The sequence below is a fragment of the Acomys russatus genome, chromosome 27, assembly GCF_903995435.1.
Source record: "Acomys russatus chromosome 27, mAcoRus1.1, whole genome shotgun sequence".
Lineage (NCBI taxonomy): Eukaryota > Metazoa > Chordata > Mammalia > Rodentia > Muridae > Acomys > Acomys russatus.
This window is the reverse complement of record NC_067163.1, coordinates 14,103,659-14,122,934: the sequence shown is the minus strand read 5'-3', so window position 1 is coordinate 14,122,934 and position 19,276 is coordinate 14,103,659. Positions and strand designations below refer to the sequence as shown.

The 19,276-nt window shown below is 51.1% G+C and overlaps 1 protein-coding gene across 1 annotated transcript in view; it reads right to left on the bottom strand.

Moving 5' to 3' along the window:
* The window catches only part of Ank1 (ankyrin 1), a 175,543-nt gene that overhangs the window by 20,454 nt on the left and 135,813 nt on the right, over nucleotides 1–19,276 (bottom strand). Inside the window, exons 21-38 of the mRNA XM_051170036.1 lie at nucleotides 19,064–19,156; nucleotides 18,654–18,726; nucleotides 17,977–18,000; nucleotides 16,839–16,935; nucleotides 16,453–16,531; nucleotides 14,920–15,017; nucleotides 14,606–14,830; nucleotides 13,920–14,074; nucleotides 13,345–13,556; nucleotides 12,698–12,902; nucleotides 12,285–12,381; nucleotides 11,873–12,101; nucleotides 9,773–9,898; nucleotides 9,529–9,648; nucleotides 8,336–8,414; nucleotides 7,972–8,046; nucleotides 5,426–5,557; nucleotides 4,376–4,522 (exon numbers count right to left, since the gene is read on the bottom strand). Of these exons, the coding sequence (XP_051025993.1) occupies nucleotides 4,376–4,522; nucleotides 5,426–5,557; nucleotides 7,972–8,046; nucleotides 8,336–8,414; nucleotides 9,529–9,648; nucleotides 9,773–9,898; nucleotides 11,873–12,101; nucleotides 12,285–12,381; nucleotides 12,698–12,902; nucleotides 13,345–13,556; nucleotides 13,920–14,074; nucleotides 14,606–14,830; nucleotides 14,920–15,017; nucleotides 16,453–16,531; nucleotides 16,839–16,935; nucleotides 17,977–18,000; nucleotides 18,654–18,726; nucleotides 19,064–19,156 (2,266 nt within the window). The remainder of the gene's footprint in view (nucleotides 1–4,375; nucleotides 4,523–5,425; nucleotides 5,558–7,971; nucleotides 8,047–8,335; nucleotides 8,415–9,528; nucleotides 9,649–9,772; nucleotides 9,899–11,872; nucleotides 12,102–12,284; nucleotides 12,382–12,697; nucleotides 12,903–13,344; nucleotides 13,557–13,919; nucleotides 14,075–14,605; nucleotides 14,831–14,919; nucleotides 15,018–16,452; nucleotides 16,532–16,838; nucleotides 16,936–17,976; nucleotides 18,001–18,653; nucleotides 18,727–19,063; nucleotides 19,157–19,276) is intronic.

The window sequence follows — 19,276 nt, the reverse complement described above, 5'->3', positions numbered from 1 at the left end:
GGCAACGCTGTTAGCAAGGTGTCATGGTCACTATGGCTGGTGCACCCTCATGATGGATGTCTCAGTGGCCCAATGGTAGAGAAGACCTTGGGAAGGTCTAGCTTGGTCCTAACTAAGTTTCAGAAGTGCTCTTCTTTCTAGACTCTCACAGTCCCATCCCACTTGGGTCTGCAGCCCTTCTTCTAATCTACAGGCCTCATGTTTGAAGTTTGATCTTGGGAGGATCAGATAGCAGCCATGTACATAAGGCCTGGAGCTGAGTGAGCCAGGGCCTTTCTCTCCCCTTCCTTCCTTCCTTTCTTCCTTCCTTCCTTCCTTCCTTCCTTCTTTCCTTCCTTTCCCCCCAAAACACACAGGGTTTTCTTCCTATCCCCCTGGGCAGGTCTCTGTAGGGCAAGGAGCAGGTTCTCATGGTGAGAGGAGGACCCTATTCTGCTTGCCAGTTATGAGTGGGTTCCACGGGGCCACACCCACTGAGTCTTCCCACAGCGATATCTGTGCCTGTACCACGTTGTTTTGGCTTCTTGGGCTGGCTGAGATGAGGGCAGGAGTCCAGGTGGCCTTTCTCCAGAGCTGGTGTGGACGACTTCTTGTCCTTGTCTGTCTCGGAGACCTGGGTCCACATCTCCTTCACATCCTCCAGAACTGTGCTGCATTGCTTGTCAAGGGCATCACCCAGCTCAGGAGCTTTTTTGTCATGGTGGTTGATAGCACTGTCATGTTGCTTTTGATGGACTGGGTGACCACAGGGAGTAGGCCTATGTTCAGTTCCTCCTCTTCCCACTTCTTCAGCTCCTCTGACGTCATCTCATTCTTGGTTTACTGAGGCAGTTTTACTTGCAGATCACGCTTGCTTTGGCTTCATGAGTACAGTGAGAGTTGGGAGGGACCCCAGCTGGCCTTTCTTCATATCAGGTTATAGCCCTATATCTATACTGACCCAAATGCTGCAACCGTCCTCTTAGCTCAATGTCAGTAGCCAGAGGACAGTGTGGATGGGTAACCTGTCCCCAGACAGGAGTCACACTTCACCAGCTGTATCATTCAAACCTGATACAAATAAAGTACATTTTATTTCCAACTAGACATAGTATGTTTCATCCAAACAGAGGAAACTGATGGGTTTGAGATGCCTGCTTTTTCTTTCCATATAAGAAATCTCTCTCTCTCTCTCTCTCTCTCTCTCTCTCTCTCTCTCTCTCTCTCTCTCTCTCTCTCTCTCTGTAGCATGGGGTTATTTTGGGGTTTGTTGTTGTTTTTCTTCTAGGCATTTTTTTTTGTCTCTTCCTATGTAGGAAAAGCTAACTGGCTTTTGGGCCTGTTCTCCTTTCTCACAACAATGTAGGCAATATAGGTCAGGAAAAGCTGTGGTGGGAGAAGATTCCTCTCAAATAAGACCTCGACTTTCCTCCCCTCCCCCTCCTCTTTGCTGCAGGCACTGCCCTGAGTCTCTGTGACTTCAGATAGAGAGACAGGCAGTGGGATGAGGCAAAGCACTGAGAAACTGAGGTGATGGTGACAATCTTAATGTGTAGGTCTTAGCTGGCACCTGGACAGCTGCCATGTAGCCTTGCCAGAGGACACCAGAGATGGCACTGGAGGCTGGGCCTCTTCCTCCCTGCACTTCCAATCCCTTGCATCCTTTTATTTCTAACCAGAGGGATACCCGGTGTGAGGCAGTCTTCCTGGGACAGGGATGAGGATGGGACAATGATACAAATGCCAACCCCGATGCCCAGGAGGCAGGAAGGATCAGGCCAAGGATCGGTTTGTGGTGTTTGTCCCCACTGAAGGTATCATGCCCACAGGGGCCAGAGTCTAGGCTCATCGGGAGATCTGTGAGCTTTTAGGTGCACAAGGCTCAGCATGCTGCACAGAGAAGCCAGAAACACAGGGCATCTAGTGTCCTCTCAAGGCAGAGAGGAGAGGCCTTTGGAGATGACGCTGTGCTTTTGCTCAAACGCCAGCACACAAAACCCAATGCCCTCCTGACACTCCTTAGCGTTGGCTTCCTGCTGCCCCTTCAGCCTCCCGCCTCAGCTCTCCCTACCTCCTACTGTCCCAGCCCCTCTGGTTCCTCACTATTTGTGGTTCCAGCAGGCATGCCACCTTCTGGAGTGTTCTTTGCCTCTTGTTGACATGTGGCTCACTCTCTCATCTTCTTTGTGCCTTTGCTCAAATGTAGCTCTCCTGCCATGGTCCTCAGTCCCCCAGTCCCTTAGTCTGGACTATTCATTCCATGTCACTATGCTGCCCTGTCACATATATAACGCATTATATACTCTCACAATATTCTCCCCCTCTCTCTCATATCAGAAGGAGGGTTTCTCAAAGGCAGAATTCTGCTTTGTTTTCTTGTCTGAGAACCGACTTCACTCCCATGCCTAGAATGGCCCCTAACATGTAGCTGATGCTTGGAAAATATTTGCCCAAGTGGGCTGGGCTACTGCAACAGAGCCCTACCATCAGACACAGAACACAAAACTTGGCCCCACTCATAGACTTGGGACTGCTGAGGCGTTAACGCTCCCCTGCTATGGCTGGACACAACGGTCCCTCTTCAGATTCAAGAGATCCTAATGGTCTGCTCATCCCATGAAAGTTAAGTTAATTTAAGGCATTAAAAACAATCAGTGGATTTAACTCAATTGACATCACAAGGGCAACATCAGGAGACCAATGTCACAACACCAAAGCCCCACGGCTTTGTCACTTGTATTCCCCAACGCTTACAGATTATCTAAGCTGCCCTTCCTTTTCCTTCTGTGAAGGGCGAGCTGGCCTATGTAGGCGCTCTCCACAGGGTTCCAGCCAGGTTCCTGTAGGGCAGCTACAGTCCCCATAGCTGTGGATCACTGTTCGGGAACCCTCCGGACCTGAAGAGTGAGTGGAGCATACGCATCAGCAGCCACCACAAGGCAACACAGACAACACGCCATGCACACGCAACAGATGCCCGTGGAGACAGCCGAGAGATGCGTGGGGCGGGGCCGGGGCCAGGAGTCTTCTGTAACATGCACTTGTGAAAACGGACAGTTCTGTACACTTGGCCAGGTGGAAACAGTGGAGAACAGGAAGTACAAGAGAATGCGTAGTCAGGATGAGGTCAGAGGCAGAAAGAAAGGAGACAGGACATGATCAATAGATGAGCCCCACACCCGATGGGGCTAGATAGCATGTTTCAGGAGACACGGAACATGAGAGAGAGAATGGGGAGCTTTGGCATGCACAGGCCCCACCTGGCAGAAGGAGGCCCCGTGTCCAGCCTACTCTAGAACTCCCTGCTCCCTGATGGGACCACAAGCTGTGACTTAGGAATGCTTCTGTCCAACATGTACACAGCCAGGGACAGCCTTCCAAACTACCAGTGTGGGGAGCACTCACTGCTGTCACCACCACAGCTGTCCATAGTGAGGTATGGAGTACCGGAAGATGCCCCACAGCTGACAAGATTTCCAAGGTTAATAAGCAGCTTAGACTCTAACCTAATTTCTAAAGGTGAAGAGATGTCTGTGCCATATGAGGGCCAGCGGGCAGGAAGGGCCTGATGCCCACGCTCCTGGGCACTCATATTGGGCTGAGGTAGATGGAGATGGAGCCCCACTCGTGTCCACTGGCCAAAGAGAGGGTGGACAAAGAGAAAAGCCCTTGGGACCTCCAGGGTCTGCTCCTTCCTGTCAGTGGCTGCTACTCTCGCTGCTTAGTGAATAGTACAGGCCTCAGACACAGCTCGGAGGCAAAAGTCAGGGCCTCCTGGGCTTTGTCTCCTTGGGCTGGGTCACACTGGGGCTCCCTGCCATGCTGAACCGTCCTGAAGAGGGCAGGGGAACAGATGTGATGGGGAAAAGGGAGAGAGTGACAAAGAAGAGAGACTGGGCCCAAGGAGAGTTCACCCTTAGTCCCGAGGGTTCACAGTGGGATTTAAACGCCATGAGTGGATCCCCATTAGCCCTTGGCCAGAGCCTTCATGTTCCTTGCTTCCTATTCACTGAGTATTCTGCACAGGGGGACATGGACGCAGTATGAAGAAGGATGAAGCAGAAGGCTTGGAGATTCTAGAGTGAACGCCTAGACAACTTCTTGGTTGCGGGGTGGAATAGTAGTGAAGGCCTAGGGAATGCTCCACATGTGGGCACAGAGGCAGAAAGCTCTGGAGGAGGGTGCCCACCTGCACAGGTGAGTGCCACCTGTCTCTCTCACTTGCCTCTGCTTTCCCTGACAGAAGGAATTGATCTCTGACAAAACAGTCCTCCCGTTAACAGGAGGGGAGAGATGGTTTGGAGGAAATGAAGTGTCATGGGAAGGGGCCATTAGTGCTGGTGGCTGGAAGGCAGAGCCCCAGCTCAGCCATGGCCTGGCCTCACAGGACACTCACCATTCATCTGGGAGGGTGACAGTGAATAGTCGCGGTCCCCGTGCCTCCGGTCGGGCTTGAGGTTTCGGCTCTGCCTGCCGGAGCCCTCCAACATGTTAACAATCTCACTTCTGTCGATGTTCCGAAGGGCTGTGTACAGATTCTCCACTGTCCAGAGAGAAGAGAGGAGGTGCTTGAAGAGCAAATTCAAATGATTCTACAACAGCCAGGAATGCTGGGTTGGCAACAAGTCTGGGGAAAAGAAATGGTCCTCCTTTTTGGAAAGCTTATCTTTTATATAACAAACTTTGCCAAAAACTAACAGTGGTCATTTGTCTTATTTTGCTTCTTTCAATGTGGAGCCCATGGCTTTGGGCGTACTAGGTAAGTGTTCTGGCATTGCTGTGTACAAGCCAGATGCTCTGTGGCCAATATGGAGCATCCAAAGGGGTGTGTGTGTGTGTGTGTGTGTGTGTGTGTGTGTGCGCGCGCGCGCGCGCACATGATAGCTATACGAATAATGAGACAACAAGGTGAAACACTCTGTCCTTTTGAAGTCCTGGTCCACATCAGAGCACGTAAGCTGCAGGTGGGAGCATCCAGGTCACGCATTGGGCAGGATTTTGAGGTGACACTGGAAGGAGAGTGAGACTAGTTGCTCCCCAGGCATGAGGAGGGTGTGTTCCTAAGAGAATGGGAGCTGAAGCCAGCTGGGGTAGCTCTACCACACACATACCCACCCACCTTGCCCCGAACTCTGCTCTGAGATCACAGCACACATTTGGTTGAGAAATTCAGTGGAAATACTTTGGAAGCAAGTGTCTTACATCCTGTAACATTATCCTCAGGGGTCCCTGGCAATTGTTACCTCACTCTATGGATGGGTAATATTAAAGACAGGACCCACTGGTAATGTTATCTGACAGGGTTGCCTAGGAACCTCAAGACCCTGAGAACTGAGAGGAGAGACAGATAGCAGGAAAGAGAAAGGCCAGCAGAAGGGACGGGCTGTAGGAGAAGGCCACTGCTGAGGGATAGGCCTGTAGAAGACAGCTGCCTCAGGGTACTGACTCTTTGCATTTTCGCCTTCACGGGCCACCCAGAGGGTCAGCAAGGCTGCACTCTGCTCCAACAAGGAGTTCGGGTTTTCCACGCGGATCCGGTTGATGTCTTCCACGCTGAACTGAAGCTCCCGGGCCAGCTCTGTAGGTAAAGAACCAAGACCCAGTCTGAGTGCCAAGTTTATCACGGTGCCCGATAAACCTGGGGTTCTCTTTCCTACCAGGAAAGATGTGGTGATGACTAAGTATCTGCCTCTTGTGTTCCCAGTGAGTGGGGCAGAGGAACAGACACTGAGGGAGGGAGGGAGGGAGGGAGGGAGGGAGGGAGGAAGGGAGGGAGGGAGGGAGGGAGGGAGGGAGGGAGGGAAGAAATGTCTTTTCTTCTCTCATGACTTCACTGAGGAGGTGATGAGGATGAGCTTTCCCAGCATACAGGACAAGCTAGGCTCCACCCTGTGAAGGAGCTCAGATTCCCTGCAGCACTGCCTTGCACAGGTGGCTGCTGGCTGTCCTCTAAGAGCTAGAGGACAGAAAGGCAGCCCTGTGGTCACGACAGTGCGTCCCTGCTATCTTTACTGTGACTCTCATAGGTATTTAGAAGGGGACTATATCAGAGTACTTAAGTATGAAGGAGACTGAAGATAAGGTGACTATAAGTTAGACACACACAACACACACACACACACACACACACACACACACACACAAACATATCTTTCATCCCACATACAAGAACATAGACCATATACTTGTGTGCAAATGTGCACTTGTGTGATGCATATACATACACATACATACATACATACACATGGACATGCATAGACACAGTGCACTTTTGCACACTCAAATACACACATACACCCCACGTGCAAGAACACTTACCTATACTTGTGTGCAAATGTGTACTCATGTAGCACACACACACACACATGTGTATATATTCATGGGCATGCATAGTCACAGTGTACCTTTGCATATTCAAATACACACACACACACACACACACACGTGTATATATTCATGGGCATGCATAGTCACAGTGTACCTTTGCATACTCAAATACACACACACACACACACACACACACACACACACACACACACACACACCAAGCAGAAGTAGAACTAGCCTAAGGAATGGATAGTTCCCAAATTCTGAATTTCTATCATTACAGCCTTTCAGCAACTTCCTGCTGTGGTATCTAAGGTGTCTAAGGCACTGTGCAGGGTGAGTGTGTGCAGGATGTCCACCCACATAAGGATTGCAACAAAGAGTGGCAAGAGAGGCCGGGCGTGGTGGTGCATGCCTTTAATCCCAGCACTCGGGAGGCAGAGGCAGGTGGATCGTTGTGAGTTCGAGGCCAGCCTGGTCTACAAAGTGAGTCTGGGACAGCCAAGGCTACACAGAGAAACCCTGTCTCGAACAACCACAAAAAAAAAAAAAAAAAGAGTGGCAAGAGAGAACATGGCAGGCAGTCTGCAGGGCCTGGAGCTGCATCAACATGCGGAGCTCTTTCTTCTCCCTCTCTTCAAATTATGTCTGCCCTGCTGTAGCCAGGGAGCTCAGCGCTGGCCAGAGATAAGAAGTGAAACATCTGGAGACTTTGCCTCTGAAAAGGTAATGAGTAGCATTGAGAAGGCAGTGGACACAGCCACAGATGGGTTTTGTTGTTGTTTTGGTTTTTGGGCTTGTTTGTTTTTGTTTGTTTGGTTGGGGTTTTTTTTTGTCTGTGTATTTATATTTATTTACTCAGTTTTGTGTGTCCTGTCACCAGCTAGCTACTGACTTGCTTTATTAAAGCCGATCTTCACATTCCTGTTGATAAGACAAGGTAAAGCAATATATTCCGAGGCAGCTGTCACGTTAAGAGTTGACAGTGTTAGATATAAAATCTGATGTTTATTTCCAAAGGTGTCTCAAGCCAGCTTAGGTCCAGCTCAGCTACAAATGAGCAGGCAGCACTGGACTCCTGCTAATGGCCTCTAGTCTAACTGCTCACCTCCACTCAAACTAGAAGTTGGGAGTAGAAACTCGGTGACAGCTAAGCTTGCCTGCAAGGCTGTGCACCAAGTAATATTTGAAATAAACAGAATTTAATGTAGCGATGAACCGGGACACAGTTTTGGTTGGGAAACATAAACAATAGTGGAGAAGACAAAACTCAGATGGCGTGTTAGATTGTTCCCTCCTGTTGATCAAATAAGGGAAGATGGGCCATGGGATATGATTTATAAATGCTTTTCTACACTCAACCAGTTTTCCTGGCAGCCTGCCTGAATGCTCAACTTGGCAAGGTCGAAAAAGAAACGGTTATTTCCCTCACTCTCCAGTACTCTTGTTAGGAAGCAAGGGTGATTGTTTTTCACGGTGCTTACAGGGGAAATAGATGAACATGGAGGGGGCAGGAAGCTCACTGCTCTCCACTGGTGCCCAGGGCTGTTGCTTACAAAGCGGGCCAGCACAGTCTAGAGCGGTAGATGATACAAAGGGCCTGGAAGCCCTTCACCATGGGTCACCCAGGAAGAAGGACTGAGAGGTGAGGTTTCGGTAACTCACCTGCCCAGCTGAGGCCAAGGTGCTCTGTGATGACAGCCATCTTCATATCGGCACGGTCTGTGTCACTGGTAAAACCTGGGAAGATGCATTGGATTGCAGTTAGCAGCCCGGGCAGGTCACAACATGGATGAGGTGGGGGTGTGGCCCTTAAAGAAGGATGCTCAAGACTACACAGGGCCTTCACATCACTGTCATGAGGAGAGCTAAAGGAAGGGCTTTGCCTTCTGCAGACAACATAAGATGAACTGATTGATACCAGGACAGAGCCCCTGACAAGGGAGCCATTGACAGACTCCCTTGATGGGAACGCAGGCGCGTTCTTATGAGAGCAAGCGTGTTGAGGTGCTAGGCTAGGGGTTCCTACCCAGCCGAGACTCGCTGAGAATGCTGTATCGAAGGGTCAGGGGTGTCAGGGTCCTTCTTCTGTCTTCTGTTCCACTGCCCTGCGGAAGACAAAGAAAGGGTGCCGTGGGTTTTTGGGTGCACTGCCTCTTACAGAAGCTGATACAAGCTCTCGTATTGTAAGGAAGGGGCACAGTGGTCCACGGCCTGATAGAGTAAAAAAATGTGGTAAGATGTGGGAATGGAAGGAGGTGGGTGATACTCAAATACTTCTGTAATAATAATACTAATGGCAGGACCAGGTAGCCATGATCACGTGTGGAGCTCCATTTGACACAGCCGCCTACGAGGCAGGTAGGTACAGTAACAGCTTCTGTTTCATTGGTGAGGAAACTGAGGCATAGAGTAGCTTGTACAAGGTCACCCAGTAGAGACAGAATTTGAATTTAAACTCGGTTTTTCTTTCTAGGGTTTCTTCTACTCAGTGACTCGTTTCTGACACTGGCCTCTGGCTTAGATCTAGGACCTATTTGCTTTGGGTCCTACACTTGAGGGAGAAACAGGCTCCCCCTCCCCCTCGGAAAGAATAGAAAAATAGAGCCACATTTATGAAGGCGGCCTTGTCTCTCTTCTAGGTGACCATGGAAGGCTAATGATTCAAACAGCAGCACAACAGCACTGACAGAAACAAGCAGCACCGTGATCAGGGAGGGAGGAAAGTTCAGTGGTCAAGACTCCTTGGCTGAGCTTGGAAAGCTGGGTTTTGACAGTAGTGGGGACACTGGGGTCTTCTTATTTGAGCATCAAGAATGGCAAATAAATGGAAAAGAGATTTGACAACTTCTGTCTATGAGTAAGTGACCTTGGGCAAGTCCCCATTCAGCTGTACTCCCCAGAGGCCTCAAGAGCAGCGGGGGGGGGGGGGGCTCTGTCCCCCCACACCCTAGAGAGGCTGGCTGTATGTGAACAGTCCTAAGAGCTCCTGACCCTGGCATGTGTTTTCTCCTCCCATCATATATCCAGGCTTTATGGACATTCCAGAGCAAGCTCTCTCTGCCTGGCTACAGTACAAATGTCCATAGCACAGCAAGAGGCCTAGAGAGCCTGGGAATTCAAACAGTGTTTCAGAATGAAGAAAGAAGCCCTTTGAACATATGCGTGTTCTGGGGGTCTACTTGGGGAGTTCCTGAGGGACACTAGCAGGCAGCAGCTCACCTTGGTACAGGGGGGCATGGTGATATTCAAGTGGCAGAGGATGTGCTGTGTGTCCTCATATTTCATCGCCTTCCTCAGGAACGACAAGAACCCTCCCGGTTCGCGACTGCTGTCCCTCACCTAAATTCAATGACATACAGGGAGCTTAGCAGGACCCTTTATGCCTCTAAGCTAGTGTTCTCGGGGGTTCCTGCCCCCCAAACTCCTAGACCAAGAAAAGAGGGGTGGCCACAGGAGGCAGCACCTTCACAGGGATGGCCAAACGATTCTCTCGAAATGACTGGAAATGGAAGCTTCGCTGTTGGGCCGCTTTCTTGACAGGCACCAAGTTCCCAGAGAGCTCAGCAAATAGAGGCATTCCTTCCAAGACCTATAGGAGAAAAGAAACACTCTGAGCCCACGCAGAAATGCCAGTAAGTTTCTGTGCTTCTCTCCTGCAAACCATCCCTCACACAGGGAGTGGCTGCTTGGTTAGGGGAAAGTGTCATAAATGAGCCACATTCCCTTGATGCAGACTTGTAATGAGCAGAACTTTCACATGCCCACAGACAGAACTGTCCCCAAGCACTCGGTGGCCTCTTAGGCTACTCTTTGGTCAATCTGAATATATTTGAAATATTTCTCACATGAGAATTCCCTCTATGTATGTGTGTGTGTATGTGTGTGTGCTTCAACTGAGATATCCTTATGAACCCATCTCACTGTTGAGGAAACTGAGGCCCACAGATAATAAATATTCCAACCAGTGAGTACTAGGAGTCATGCCCAAGTCTCAGCGCTGTACTATTTTTTAGGAGGGGGGGTGGTGGCAATTTTCAAGACAAGGTTTCTCTTGTAGTCCTTGACTGTCCTGGACTTGCTTTGTAGGCCAGGCTGGCCTCAAACTCACAGTGATCTGCCTGCCTCTGCCTCCCGAGTGCTGGGATTAAAGGCGTGCACCACCACTGCCTGGCCTAGCGGTGTACTTTTGAAATCAAGTCAGCTCTCTTGGTGAGCTCTTTTGTCAACTAGACACAAGCTGGAGTCATGTTAGAAGAGGAAACCTCAATTAAGAAATGCCACCAACACGACTGGCCTATGGGCAAACCTGCAGTGCATTTTCCTGGCTGATGGTTGATGTTAGAGGGCCCTGCTCACTGTTGGCAGAGCCACTCCTGGGCAAGGTGGTCCTGCGTTGTCTAAGAAAGCAGGCTGAGCAAGCCATGAGGAGCAAGTCCGTAAGCAGTGCTCCTCCGTGGCTCTTACCTCAGTTCCTGCCTCTAGGTTCCTGACTTGAGTGCCTGTCCTGATGTCCTTCCATGATAGACTGTGATGATACACACTGTAAACTGCAGTAAACCCTTCCCTCCCAAAGTTAGTTGCTTTTGGCCGTGATGTTCTGTCACAGCAACAGGAACCCTGACTAAGACATCTGCTTTCCTGGGCAAGTCCAGCTAAACTTCAGAGGCCAGACCCTCACAGGGTCCCTAGCTTATTATGCAAACACGAGAGGGAATCTTAGTATTTGTAGTAAGTTCAAACCCAGTTCCCATTCCTTTATATGTCGCCTGTTTGTTCCCCACGGCCCTTGCTTTCCCAGCTGTTACCATACCCCAGGGCTGCCGGTAGAAGCAGAGAGTGTGGGTCAAATCCTAAATCCTACAGCTACTATCTATGCAGCTTGAATATTAATGACTCTTTACCCCTCTTTCCCAGTCTCGGCTTCCCAATGCGTACACTGGGGATAGCAAAGATGCCCACAGCTAAGAGATTCAAACCCTTTATAAGAAAGGTGCTTTAAGAAAAAAAAAAATTTTTTTTTGGAAAAACTATGTATGTACGCACATGCATGCACACAGAACATGCACGCAGGTGCCTACAGAGGCCAGAAGAGGGCTTTGGATCTTCTGAAACTGGAGTTACAGACGGTTGTGAGCTGTTTGATATGGGTGCTGGGAAGAAAACCCAGGTCTTCTGCAAGAGTAGTAAGTGCTCCTAACTTCTGAGCTAGCTCTCCAGCCTCGCAAGTTAATTTTAATTGTACCAGATCCACATGAACTTCAGTAAGTGCCAATTCTTATCATACAAATCAGTAGGGCAACCATCTGCCACCTCCCTGAGATGCCCGTGGTGTCGCCTCTTGTCTTCGTCATAACTTATCTAAGATGATTCTTGGGAGAAGAGCTCAAGAGAAATGTCCTAACAGTCCCTGCCACTTCAAGGTAGGACTTGTGGCCTGGACTAGCCATCATGCTCTGTCCAGAGGCCAGCCACGAGAGCTGCCATCTCAACCCATGGCTCGATTTCCTTGAGTGAAGTGAGAAAAGCCTTCTGTAGGTGCTATGGGGAGGCCGGGGAGCCATACCTCTATGTCCCTGCTCCGTGCCACTTCCACGAAGTTTTCATGCTGTTCCAGGGTCTTATCCACTTTGTCGTCTGTCATGCAGTAGCAGCGCAGCCGTCCTTCCCGGGGGTCATTCATCTTGGCAAAAATGACAAACTTGGCCATGTAGGGGACTGCCGTGAGCTCTTTGTACAAGAGAGTGGCAAAGTGCACAGCCTCCGCAGTCCGAGGACAGTCTGACAGCCAGAATCTAAAAGAAGAGGGCGAGTGGTGAGCGAGGCCATGCAGCAGCCGTTGCACCCCGTCTGGTGGTCTTGTGGGGCAGCGATAAAGGGATCTTAAGCCCAGCCTGGGAGAACAGGGCCAGGCCACAAGATGGCTCCCAGGTGGAGGATGGCTCTACCATGCTGGGCTAAGAAGGGCCGAGCCTCACCTGGCTGAGACATTGGTGGTAAAATTGGCACACTCGTTGGCATACACAAGCTTGGTTGTTCCTGTTATATCTTCCCACTGGGCTTGGTCAGTTCCACCTACAACACCAGGAGAAGGAAGCTGGGGGCTACTTTTCCATTCATAAGCATGAAGCTTACCAATGTGCTAGGGACAGAAGTGGGACACCTGGGTGATGCTTGGCCTGCAGCCTGGGCACTCTATCTCCTCATGCTCTGGTGAGGGCTCCTCCTCAGGCCATAGACTTTTACTCAGGTCATTCCGTCCCCTGCCCCTGTCATCCCCAGGTAAGCCATAAGAGCCCAAGGCAGTTGGCTGGCTTCATCTTTTCACCACTCAGCGTGTTTTCCCAAACCAGCTGCTCCCAAGAAAGCAAGCACAGAGAATGCCACTCACCGATGACACTGCACAGTAGGCGCAGGCTGGTGGTGTCTCCCTCCCCACTGTCCCTGGGGTTGTCAGTCCACGAGGGAGGGAGTGGGATCCGAAGCCCAATGGGACGGTGGAACTTCCGGCGCCTTGGCTCAACGGTGACAATGGGGCTGAATGTGGCCTGGTTGCCTAGGAGCTTGGTCACCAGCTCATCTGGGATAGGCTGGGCCTGTGAAATGCCAAAGACAGAAGACTGAGCACCAGGACAGTCAGCGGCTGGCCAGAAAGGGTCAGCCAGGTACCCTCCATGTTCAGGTGAGGAGGTGACCATACCCACTGGACTGTCCCATATGCTTTGATGACAGTGGTGTCCACCTAGGCCTGACCCCATGGCTTAGTTGTCATTCTGAGCCATTTCTTCTGCCTCCTATTTCCATGTTTTCCTCAGCCCATTTCAGACCTCCCGTGGATCCTTTCTGGGGGCGCCACTCTCAGTGGCCACACTGGGATGTCTATGGCTCTTCAGGAAACATCTGTTCACCCCTCCCTCCCAGAGTTCCTCTTCCGGCTCAGATTCCCAGACAAAAATGCAGGAATGTTGTCTGGGGCAGGCCAGGTCTTCTCTAAAGCCAGACCTCTGAGTAGCCCTAGGCAAAGAGGGGACGCATCACCTGAAGAGCCAGCTTCACTTTCTTGGTGACAGCATTTTCAGGGAATGTTGCCTGTACCAGGGGCACCAGCTTGCTTCTCAGGGAGCCCCCTTCAGGACCGATGGTGTCGTAGTCCTGGCACAGCCGGGACATGATCACAAAGTACAGGGGGAAGTCAGTGGTGATGATGCGGCACACGCGCTTCTTCTCCAGCTCCTCCAGGCTCCCCAGCTCTGTAACCACAAGCTGCCTCAGGCTGAGCTGTCACTGTGGTCCCAGGGGCTCCACGTCCTGGACACACACACACATACCCTCCCTAGGGGCTTGGCAGGGAGGTGGCCTAGAAAGAGTAGTGTCTAGACCCAGAGGCCCAGTGGAAGAGACACTGGCCATGTGTTGGTGGGACATATATGTCCACTCACATGTCCTGGGCATCTAGCTCTTGGTCATAAGGCTCAATATCAAGTCCTGCCTCTCCTAGCCTCCCAAAGTCTCCCAAAGCACTCCAGCAGTGCTGACAGACCACCTCAAGTGTGTAGCCCTGGATTCCACCTTTGCAAAGCGGAGAACCTGCCTAGAACCCCAGGACCCCTTACCTTCATCCATGCCATTAAGGATCTGGTCCAGGTAGCTTTCTCCATAGCGGCTCTTGTGCTCCTTCCACACGGAGCCATTTTCACTCCTCAGAACCACCAGCTCACGGTCCCCACGGCCGTGGGAGGCAAAATGGGGGATTTCCACAATCACAGGGCTAAGAACAGAGCAAGGGGGTGGGAGGGTGTCACCTAGAGGGGGCCAGGTGCCTGGGCACAAGGGCAGTGGGCCCCGCTTACAGCCTGCATGGATGTGGAGGGATAGAACTGCCCTGGGTCCCTAAGGCTCCCAGAGCCCCTTTTATTCTTCTGGATGGACGACAGAGCTCTGGTGACCCCAGTAGGCTCCAGGCAGGGGAGACACAAACACTTACGGGTCATCCCTCTTAAGGGACCCTTTGTGAGGAATGCCTTCCGGATGAACACCCTGATGCTTACATTACTAAACCCCGGGCCCCCAAGCCGCCAGGTTCTCTGTATCCTCGACTCTGAGAGAACTGGGCCCCTTTAGAGCTGTGAACTGCTCCATGGGCCCAAGAGACGCAGCCATGCCTGTTTGTCATCACAGCAGAGAAATGAGATGCTGCAACCTGCCTGGGTGGGGTGGTCCTTGGGGAGTCACAGTTGAAGTGACAGGAACGGGGCCGGCAACACTAGCTGCATATAGTCCCCGTGAGGGCATATCTCACCTAAGGAACTGGGCCCCCGTAGGTCCCAGTGCGATGATCCTGCTGGCTAGACCCTCTTCCTCAGCCAGTGGGGGTGGTGTGCTCAGCTTCTGGGGCTTAACCAGGCGGCAGGTGATGCGTGTGGGCGCTGCGCACGTTCGGGGTGGGATCACCACCCTCAGGCCGTTATGGCGACTCCCTCTCATGGATCCTCCCCGGGCGTCAACCATGAAGCTCACCAGAAACCTAGAAGCAGAGTTAATTCATGACAGGGCCAACTTCCTTCTCAAGGACAAGAAAAAAAAAAGTAGGTCCCGGATTTGTGCAACACTCACCCTGTGTGGACGGGGCTAGCCACAGGGCTAATGTTGTCTGAGGTCTCTGTGGCTGGGCTGCTGGGGATGAGGGAGTCCTCATCATGCTCTTTTGATGCCTGCAGAGAAGACAAGGGTCCCCTGTCTCTTAACATCCCAGGACACCCAAACATGTGCTCAGGTCCTGGAGCACCACGGAAGAAAACACTTCCACGAAACGAACTTGATCTCCAAAGGAGCGTGGCTTCTGCTCACCTCAGGGTCTCTCCCTGCTCTGCTGTCCTCTGCTGGAGGCACAGATCACCTGCCCACCCTTCCCTCCTGCCATGCCCTGTCCTCCCCTCCCACACCCCAGAGCTGGTTCCAGATCCTGCACCATCACCTCACGGCTACTTGCCCTATTGGCGCCGTCATGGTGAGGGTCTGTGAGGTGGACCCATCAGGCTCTGTGGGGCTTCCTGTTCCTCACTGGTAAAAGGACAATATTCCACACTCAGAGTTGATAGCAGCTCATAGGAGAAAACTAAACCCAACCCCTTATCTGGAGCCCTACATGGGCACTTAGTAGAAATGCAGGGCACACCTGTGTCTGGGTTTAGGACTTAAGCAAAGAGTTGGAAAGACATCTGGGGCTCTCCCTGACATGTACAAACCCCATGGGTTCTCTCCAGCAGGGAAGGGGAGACTGAAAAGAATGGGATGGATATGGGACAAAACTCACTCAGGTCCCCTGAGCTTGTCCCGGCTGCTTTGACAGATCCAGGGACAATGTCACAGTGGTACCAGCCCCCTATCCCCGCCTCCACTGTCTGTTTATCTCTTAAATGTACAACATTGGTGCTGGATTATACTGATATTTTAGCATGTTTTCAGACCCAGGGTTCTGCTTTTAGACTCGTGGCACTTTGTGAGCTTGGCTGTCAGGCCTTAGGGCAGATAAGGCCAACCTTCAGCACCACACCAACACTCTCCCTAGAGAATATTCTTTCTTGCTTTGCAAAGAAGTGCCAATGGCCTAATCTTTAATTGGAGGACATTAGACTGTTTGAAATCATTCTCATCCTCCTTTTTTTGGGGGGGGGGGCAAATTCAAGTGGGATGCTAGGAAGGCGCAAACCAGGGTTCTGCCACAAACAACAGTTATACTGAGAACAGAGCTCTGGTACTCTTCTGTCAGTGTCAGGGTCTCCAGGGAAAGATGAGGAAAGGCACTGCCACCTCTTAGAGAGCGGAAGCTGATGTGTCAGAGTTTCATTGTGCAGGCTGCACCACACCATATGAGGAAGGCTTCCTTCCTGGTCCCACAGCTGCCCCGCCTGAATATCGCCCTGCATCTCTGCATGCTCTGATGGTGTTTCTCTCACTCTGAGCCCTCTGAGGTTCCCAGAACCCACAGTACGTATAAGCAGTATGCCAACTGAACTGGGCTTCACAGAACACATGGAATCATGAAGGCACTCTGTATGTGCTGTGAACGTTTTATTCTCTGGTTCCCATCGTCCCTGGGTCATACACGAACACAACCATGGAGTGTCCTCACTCTCTGCTCCTTACCTGTTCCTGATCTTCAGATCGGATCACAACGGTCTCAGGTGTGACACAAGGAACCCTTGGGATGGCTGGAGATTCCACCCTATCAACCAGGGATGTCAGACAGTCAAAGGGCAGAGCATTTGAAGCGGACCCCCACCATCATTTCTAAGAGGCCTAAGGGACAGGCCTCAGTACACCTGTAATGACCTGGCTCATTCACCCGTCACCCCATGCGCTAACATGTCTCCCCTATCTACACCCTAACCCATGTGCCCCCTGCACCTTGAAGCCCCTCCATCCCCAGGCACACGCAGGCCTGGCTTTCACCTGCATCTCTACTTTGAGTCCTAGAGCTGCACTTAGCAATCTACGGGATGATCCTCCCGCCCCCACTGAGCCCATCTTACACTTGGTCTAGCTTCGGCACAAAATCCAACAGCTCTTTCTCCTCACCCACATCCCGGGAGTCCCGCCTTTCAGCCTTCGAGCCAACAAGTTCTTCACCTGAAACCCAGGAGCTCAAGTGAGTAGCAGGCTGGAGACAAGGGATCTCTTTGGCTCTTAACAGGTACCTTTTCTGGGCCACCTCTCAATGTCTCCTCAAAAGTGGAGGGTGGTTTTGGTTTCTGATGCCCCAAAGGCCTGTAGCCATAGAAATCCCCAGTCCTGTTCTTCCAGTCCCAGAGCCCAAGGTGGGCCAGTTCCTAGTCCCTCTGTCTTCCCCCAGCTTTGTAAGATGGAAACCAACAAATCCAAAAGGAAGATTCTTTTTGTTTGATGAGTTTGACATTGCACAATAGCTCTTTCAGAGTGTAAAAAAGGAGTTATGGTTATAGACATTTCTTTCTTGTCTTTCTTTTTTCCTTTTCAAGACAGGGTTTCTCTGTGTAGCTCTGGATGTCCTGGGACTTGTTTTGTAGACCAGGCTGGCCTTGAACTCAAGGATCCCTCTCTCTCTGCCTCCTGAGTGCTGGGTTCAAAGGCATGCACCACCACACCCCACTTAGGTTACAGATATTTCTAATGTACCATTACAGAGAAGAAATCAGTACTCAAACCTATTCACTCAAGGCTGTAGCCTTCTTTTTGTCACTGAAACCCCCTTTATTTCATTATTATTTCTAAATCTTGAGAATTCCTCATCCTGGAACTATTATCTGTAATTCTGATTTTCATAAAGAGGATTGAGCCACCTGCACCTAGATCATCAACCTGCACAGCCCTCCCCGCTCTGGCCTGCATGGAGCTGCAGTCTGGGCTCTGGGCCCCATCCTGACTATCGCCCTGCAGCAGGAGCCCTGGCCCTGTGATCTGGAGCTAACAGGATGGAAGTATAACTGTTCATGCAGGATGAGCACAAAACACAGCGGCATGGGCACAGATACAGAGGTGGCTTCATGGTGTGCATGTCCTTTTCAGTCAGCTCCGGGCCCTGCATGGGGCCACGGAGGATGGAAAGCAGGCATGGGTTAGTGAGGACTCATGTGCTTATGGAGGGATGCACTCTAGTGAGAAAGACCACAGGGAACAGAAAGCATTTCATACCCATTATAGTTATGTGAGCAGTTCCTGGAAGGCAAAGAAGAGCCAAGTTGAAGAGTGACAGCATCAGACCCAGTAAAGCGAGAGGTATGAGATTAAGGGGGCATGTGCTACGACTGTCTAGCTGACAGTCATACAACCACCGGATTCCACACAGAAGCAAGCCCCTCCCTGCTATCCTTTGATTCTGTGAGGAAGTGGGGCTTACTTGGGAGAAGAAAGAAGGCAAAAGATACTCTGGAGATCACGAAGTTGAAGCCTTAATCACCCAGCGAAAATGGAAAAGACTCCAGTCTTTCTGCTCCACCACAGAATCAGAAAGACAGCTGACCAACATGTACTCTTAGTTTAAATGATTCTGCCTTATCATTTGTCGAGGCTCAAGGAGAACGGCAGCCAGATGTTGCTGCAGCTGCAGGCTTGATCAAATGCAGGTGCATCATACATACCAGCTAATTTGCATACAAAGGCTTGAGATCTAAAATACTAACCTATAAGTTCTCAATTTTTCTTCCCCTAGGATCTTCTGAAAGGAGTTATTTTTGTCAGTAGACAATATTTGTAAGAAGTGGGTCTTGCTAGTTTCGATGTATACTTGTATGGACAGCCTGAGTCTGTTTCGAGGGACTCCCAGGGCATCCTGAGAGAATGGGGCTCGAGTTCGTCACCAAAGATTTTACCTTCGTCTTCAGACACATCCAGGATCTCATCCACCGTCTCAGGGTAGCTCATCCGGTGTTTGTCACTGACTAACTGAAAGGAGAAAAGACAGGGGTTCGAACCCACCCTACCTTCAAGCCCAGCTACTCCTCCAAACGAGCAGCCAGGAAAGACGAGCTATCAAAGAAAGCTGATGCCGGGCAGGTACCATAGACAGGACGATGCCAGACTTCAGACTTGACATTACCTATCTCCCCCCTTCCTCAAGCCCCATCCACCTCTTTGGACACTAGGTGGCAGTATAGCCCCACTTGCAGCTGCAGCGCCTACCAGGTGGGAAACACTGGGTAGCAGTGTTTGGGTAGCAACCCTCAGGGCCCATAGCTGCAGCTGGGGTGGCAGGGGTGCCTCAAGGGAGAGGCTAACGTACCACGACACCGGTTTCATCCGTGACCACCTTGAGCACGTCGGTTACAGAGATATAGCCCAAACGTTTGGCTATTGCCAGAGGTGTGGTTCCGTTCTAGGACAAACAGGACAAAGCACAAGCGGACAGGGACTCAGAGGGAAAGTCTGTCTGTTGCACACAGACCAGGTACACTTGGATCCTTCAGAAGGGCCCAAGAGGGACAGAGGCAGACTG